Raw genomic sequence first — 7,213 nt, 5'->3', positions numbered from 1 at the left:
AAAATAAGAAAGCAGATAGTTTTTGAAATGTTTTATTTCCTGAATCTTAAAAGTATCAGTACATCATGTATTCCTTTGATTTCATCTCTGTTGTTAAATTTACAATAGTTCATACGATCCTAACATTTATTTTTTAATGTGCTTCATCTGTTTTTTTTAGCAGACTCATCTGGGGTCTTAATACTTTTTTTTTTTTTCTGCCCCAGTGATATGACAAGAACAGTGGAGATTTCTGGGGAAGGGGGCCCCTTGGGAATACATGTAGTGCCCTTCTTTTCATCTCTGAGTGGAAGGTAAGATGTTTTTCTTATATCAAAAGCTCATGCTAATGAAAAACGACCTGAGCTCTTTTTCCAAAACATTTTTCAAACGAAGATTAAATGTGTATCTTTGTTATTCAGATGGACAACTCAAGATAATATGTTGGACATTTATGTATTAAAAACAAAATAAAATCATTTACTTCTAGCATGCAAAGGAAAAGAAAAAAAAATAAATCACCGTTTCTGCATTTGCAATTAATTATCTACTTTCTTAAAGTATGCTTGTCAGTAATACATAGTAAACAGAATCCTTGGAGGAAAATTTAATATGTTAGATGAATATTGCAACTGAAGTTTTTAATGTTCTAAAATACACTTTGACAAGTGACTATAGTAATTCCAAACTGATCTTCCCTGATATTCCTCAATTGCTTTAGAATAATAAATAATATAACATTATAAGTAGCTATATCTGAATCTATGTGTGTTTTGATGATTTTAGCTATGGTAGCAAAATGCCATCATGCTATTTATTTTTTTCCAAAATAAAACACGATCAGTTAAACATAATTTGCCACGTCCTTTTGAAATGTTAGACATTGGATTGCTAACTTCACACTGGCAAATGGTAATTTAGATTATGTCAGCATTTCTTGAAATTCATGTCTACCTAACTGGGTACTGATGGAAATTAAAGTGTGTGCCCAAGAGTTAATATTAACACTGTTATAACAACCATACAAAACTAGTATTAGATACTATGTCATTTTCCAATAAGATAACTGCCTTTAGCACTAGATTGATATTGACAAGGACTATCAGAGACTTAAAAGAAAATCAGTTTCTCATTCATATGACATGAGTTTAATTAGTTTGCTAAATTTGTTTCCTTAAATGAGATGCATCATTGAAAGGGCGGAACGTCTTCTCTTAGCTTAGGAAATCCAAGACCAGAAGAAGTCCATTAATTTTCTCTACGGTCACACAAAATCCAGATCTCCTGACTTATTCTCACTCCATTGCTCTTCCTAAAACAAAAAATTTCCCAAAGGTTATATAGTATTCATTTACTGGTTCTGAATATTTATTCAGTTCAGCCTGCCATATAGCAGGAAGAGCAGATTTAGTCATGATATTTTGGTTGGCATCATTTTCAGCAGGTAGCCATCTGCTACCTGTAATTGCAAAGTCATCACCTTTTTTTGCAAATAACATCTGATGCCAAGCTGTTGCTGGAATGAATGTTCCTTAAAAAGAAATGAACTGGAACGCTAGTGGCTCTTACTGTCTCATTTCCTGTATGTGTTAATAAGCGTATTTATAAATGTTATGGGTGATGGCACAGGACAAGCTGAGGTTGTTTTTGATAGACAGGGACAGTATTTACCCAGTTGTCATGAAAAATCCTAATGGCTTTTGGCAGACCGGCACTGATAGAGCTTTGTGAAATACCAGAGCGGTTAAATTACCAGGCCCTTTAGCTTAATGAATCTGGAATAGAACACAGGATCATCCCAATTTGCAAAACATGAAGAAATATACAATGTGACAATCACCATACTTCGTGTTCAATAGTTGGAAAAACAAGGTGATCCTATAGCCCTGAAATCACCTCATCTCACTTCAAATGAGGGAAACGCTAGAATTTATTGATTTCCCCTCTTCTCCTTCCTGGTTTGGATTTCTAGCATAACCCTTGTAGCATAGTAGAAAGAGCACTGGACTTCAGAACAATTGGATTTGAATCTCAGTGTTCTCTTTTTTATAACCTTGTGCAAGTCCCCTAAATTTGCCTCCTGTGAAGACCTATTTCACATCAAGGTTGTGGGGATTAAATGCCATTAAAAATGTGAAAGCTCCTTGTAAACCCACACCATATGAATGTGTGGATTATTATTATTTTGGCTAAGACAGAAAAGCTTATTTCAACAATGAACTTTTATAAGTTCATGGTCAACTTTTCAGTAACTTGGTGAAATAGTTGTATTTTTTTTTTTTTGCTCTCCACTAGTATTATAGAAAGGAAATTTAATTAAAAAACATAAAAAATAATATGGAAGTGGAGACATGAGCCAATAAAAGTTAAGAAGTAATGAGTACAGGCTGAAACAGCACACTTAACTCAACCCATGTGTCTAGATGCAACTGAGTGTAAAGCGTGTTAGACAAGTGTCTGACTTCATAATGCCATATGGTTTCACTGTGTGAGCAGGGGTGGGGGTGACTTAAGGTCATAATGGCATACTTAGTTCTTAATTTCCTTCCATTTATTGGTTTGTGTCATTATTTTAAATTAGAATTTACATTTAATTATTTACTAGGACTACTGTAATTGGCTTTGCCCCCAGCTTTTTTTTTTTTTTTTTAGAAAAATACTGCCACACCTGTTGTTGAATTAGAAACCTAATCTAAATTAGAATACCCTGAGTACAATACAGTGGCTGCTGTATTAGATAAAGCCTCAGTGGATTCATTAGCTATCACAGCTCAGGGTGCTCAATGCCGCAGCTTGCATGGAGGGCCATTGGCTTGCACAGTAAAAACAAATACAAAAAACCGAGTTCCTGCAAGTGAAAAGCAACTTAATTTCATTTTAAAAAGCAAAATCAATGTGGTTTTGTTTCAGAATTAAAAGCATGCAATCTAATTGTTTTTCAGTAAATACAAATAGCGTACCTCAGTTTCATAGTAAAGACAGCTAAATATGAGTGAGAAGAAGGAAGGAGTGGGTGAAGAGTGACACATCCTCGTAGTGCGAGAAGAGCAGATGTTTACATAGAAATGTTAAGCTAGGAGAGAGGTTGAAGCCACAGGATGCAGTGGGGAGAATGTAAGGGGGCGAGGGAAGGGTGGGTTTGTGCCTAAACGAGTATCAGAAGACCAAGATGCAATCATTGCCCCTCTTATTCGGCAGGGCAGTAGATGTCTGCTTCCTTTCTCACTGCTCGTTAATGCAAATTCATTGGTTTGTCTCAGTTTATAACTCCTTGACAGCGTTCATCGTTAAATCCTGAGAAAGTTGGCCTCACATGAAATCGTTACTGCAGCCCACCAGTTTGGGGCAAAGTGGATAGATAGATTCTTTTCTGAGCCTTCTCATACTGGCCTGGATGAAATCACACTGGAGAGAACCCGTTCCTTCCGTGGGATAGAGGAGGCAAGAGTGGTTTGCTAAGGACCAAACTAATAAAATCAGTCAGTTTTACATTTTACCAAAATTACCTCTGACACATGGCTTTTACAGTTGGGCTTATTCTGTCAATAAATTTTTCATGGAAAGTTGGGTTATTTAGATCAGTGAGGTTCACATAGCATACTCCAGCTGTATTATGCCAGCTAAATTGCAACCCAGTGGCCTGAAAGAATTAATTCATCTCCCAAAATGTGAAATTAAATCCTAGGGAGTAACATTACATGACTGATGATGTACTGAATTAAATTAAAGGAAGACGTGAATGCTTGTTAAAAAAATATCGCTTACATAAACTAGTTTATAACCACATGTGACTCTCCTAATGGATCATGTTATTGTGAATCCATCATAGCAAAAAAATTCCAAAATGCCAACTATTAGAGAGTTTTTTAATTTAGGAAAGCCACACGACTTTGTTCTAGTTCCTTTTTTTTTTTTTNTGAACTGAAAAGCCAGCGGCTCTTAATCATACTAATAGCTGATAGTTATTGAACCCCTTGTATATAACAAATAGCTTATATATGATGTATATGTTACGTTCTCTTTTTTTTTTTTAATTTAAAACAAACAACTCTGTTAGGGATTTATCTGAATTTCCTCATTGTACAAATAAAGGAACTGATAAATTTGATCTTAGTTTAAATGATTTACTCAGGTACCTGATTCAGTCACCACTAAATCCTAATTCCATAAATGAATCATGATTTCCTTCTGAAAAGAATCTCCCCATCGCTGTCCTCCGTCCTGTCTCCTCCTCACCTAAACGAGTGGCCTGTCACTGCGTTGAATAATCATAATGTTAAAAATACTGTCCACTTGCCATCTGTGAAGAGATTACAAATGTCTGCAACTCCTGTGGTATGCTCTCCCTCAAGCTTCATGTTTTCTGGGTGGAATCAAATGAAGCACTTTCCATGAAGTTCTTGCGTAGTAGCCATTCATGATAGACATTTTTTCAACCACTGATTCTGTGCCTTCATCCATTGTTTTATCCTAAACCTTTATATAGGTAATAGCTGACTCCATTGATTATTTGAATCATTTTGGCAATTGGATCTTAGAATGTTTAGCTTGCTTAATACTATCGGACTTAATGCTTTGTAACTACCTGCTTTTGTTTTCATAAATCATACAAAATTGTATAAAGTTAGGTATTTTTACCAAATGAAATCTTCCAACTTCTCTTTCTATAACTGAAATACTTTCTTTTACCCCACAGTTCATTTTTTAGTCAATATTTCACAAGTAGCTGTCAATTCTTTTTTCTTTCTACTATTAGAATACCCCTTTCGCTTCATTTTATACGTTTTCCGTTCACATCCACCTCCAATACATAAATAAATGTGTGCATACCCTGCTCACTGTTCCCAGAACTCTGTTCTGTAGCTTACCTGAGCAAACACCATTAATAGCATATTGTAACATCTTAGTAAAATCTCATTTTATGAGATATTGTGTCCAGCTGTATGTGATGTGTTTGTCTTCCATGAACAATGTATATACAGAGATTTCTGCCAAACTCCACCAAGTATGTGTATATAACACTGAGGATTTGTTTGTTTGTTTGTTTTCTTTTAAAGTAAAAAGTATATGGACTGGTCTCTGAGTCTTCCTCTTTTAAAAAGATTTTCTTTCCATCTTGAAACAAATAATGGATAACAATTTAGAGAGCATGGTGAAACCCGGTCTGTATAAAACTTATAAGGCTTGTCTATATTAAAGAGATCTAATTTTCTATAAGTACCTACATATTGCAATCAACAAAATTGAAAGTCTTTTATGCTTTTTTTTCTGGGATAATATTTTCAAGATAGTAATTTAACAGTTGTCAAATATTCTTCTAGCTAAAGAACTGTGCTGTCATGTATAAAGATAGCATAAAAAATATTCTGAAATACTGAAAAGGAAATCTTATAAACTAGAAATGAGCCTTAAAAATGCACCCCCCCAAAAAAGTTTTATTATTTTGAAACAACTCTGATAATTTCAACAATTATAAAATTTACTTTATTAAGTGAATATAAAAATACAGCACTGATAATTACTGAACAGTAGATATCAGTATGAAGCATAGAACTTAAAATTTACACAAGGGGTTTTGAGTGGGGTAGAGAACTATTTGCAAAATAGAAAACAAATGAGAATCCTGAAATCCATCGCCAAAATTCTTAAGCTAAAATCTTGAAGTCTATACTAGACTAAACACTTATATTCCAAAAGCCTCTTATAATACATGAGTGGTATTTATCAGCATGTGGATACTTAATACATTTATTAGGAAAGATAAGTGTTATGATCTAAGTGCAAAACTATAAAAATACAGCATAAAGGTAGAGATAATAAAGTTTCAATGCTACAAGATTTTAGTCTCTGTTTTTAAAAGTCTTTAAAATAGTACTGTAACCCTAGAATGTGAATGTTTTTGGTTTAGTCTTCCTCAAATACCTTCAAATGCACTATAAATCTGTTATTACATAAAAATGATTGCTTTATGTTCCATTAAAAGGTATATAACATTCTCTGCCTGCCAAACATTTTATATTCAAAACTTATAATGCATACCTATATATAGTATTTCTTACATATATTCATATAATATCTATATTCTCACACAGAAAGTATAAAGAAGAACCTATTTTATCCCATAACATTATCACTGTCAGATTTCTTTGTTTCCAACTTTTATCCCAGGCATCAGATATAACCAGCTTGACTGAACAAGTTTTAAATATATCAGCAATATCTGAGCAAAACTCATTTGAAATGTATTAACAGATTTGAAATTCCATCATATTCCACAAATGTCAGAAACTGACTTGCTCTTTTTTCCAGTTCTTAATGATAATAGGTTTACAATGAAAACACATTAAAAAGAAGCCTAACCCATTGATGAGAATATATTTGATGTATTTATTTTAGATTGCTGATAATTTAGAGAATACTTCATGCAGAGTGAATTCATCAGGCATTTTGCCTTTTTAATGCTGTTCTCAACTTTCCAGCAAGGAGCCAAATTTCAACATTTTCAGTTCAGAGCAGAAAAGCATTTGTAACAGCTGTAGCTCTTAATTTGACATCTAGTTTCAGGTCATTTTCATGTAAATAGGAAACAATGGAAACCTCCTTACAATTTCTATAACGGATGTTTGCTTCAACTTTTATCATTTTTCCTCTGGCAATTTTATTTTCTCTCTCTGGGATTAAAGGAGCCAATAATTGTTCATGGTTATTATTTTTCATCTTATAAAAATGTGTTAGTTCCACTTATTATTACTCAAAAGCTCCCAATGTTTTGTATATTTCAGTCATACACACTATCCATCAATGTTTCTAGCTCATCCTTTCCTTAATCTGGCGTAGGTTAAGCAGGTCAGGCTTTCTATTTCTTTCTGTAATACATTTTCTCCAGGCGTCACAACTTCTTTTTCTACCTCAAAAAAATTACACAAGGTGAAAATTTGGAATTGTTCCATTGAGTACAACTGATGCCTTATTGGGAGGCCATTTTAAATTTTGATTTATAATGCTTTGAACATGCCCATGTATATTACCAACTGTGGCTTCACAGCTGTAAAATGTAATTTTGTGCTTTTTCTAATAAATGCTTATTTTATTTTATTTTTCCTCTGTTTTTGGGGGAAAAGCCTATTTTATGATTAAGAGTACATGTTCTTAGTTCCATGTATTTTATCCTCTGTGCAGTAATTTTCAAGTGCATCTCAATGGGAAGAAATTTTATTTTTGTGTACATTCTTTT

General features: G+C 33.6%; 1 protein-coding gene across 1 annotated transcript in view; it reads left to right on the top strand.

Moving 5' to 3' along the window:
• LOC109393952 (partitioning defective 3 homolog B) overlaps positions 1-7,213 on the top strand; it is a 620,394-nt gene that overhangs the window by 540,021 nt on the left and 73,160 nt on the right. The window contains exon 6 of the mRNA XM_019663698.1: positions 207-293. Coding sequence (XP_019519243.1) covers positions 207-293 — 87 coding nt within the window. The remainder of the gene's footprint in view (positions 1-206; positions 294-7,213) is intronic.

Source organism: Hipposideros armiger, unplaced genomic scaffold, assembly GCF_001890085.2.
Source record: "Hipposideros armiger isolate ML-2016 unplaced genomic scaffold, ASM189008v1 scaffold_399, whole genome shotgun sequence".
NCBI lineage: Eukaryota > Metazoa > Chordata > Mammalia > Chiroptera > Hipposideridae > Hipposideros > Hipposideros armiger.
Note: the sequence above shows the minus strand (reverse complement) of the source record. Positions and strands in the feature narration are given on the sequence as shown.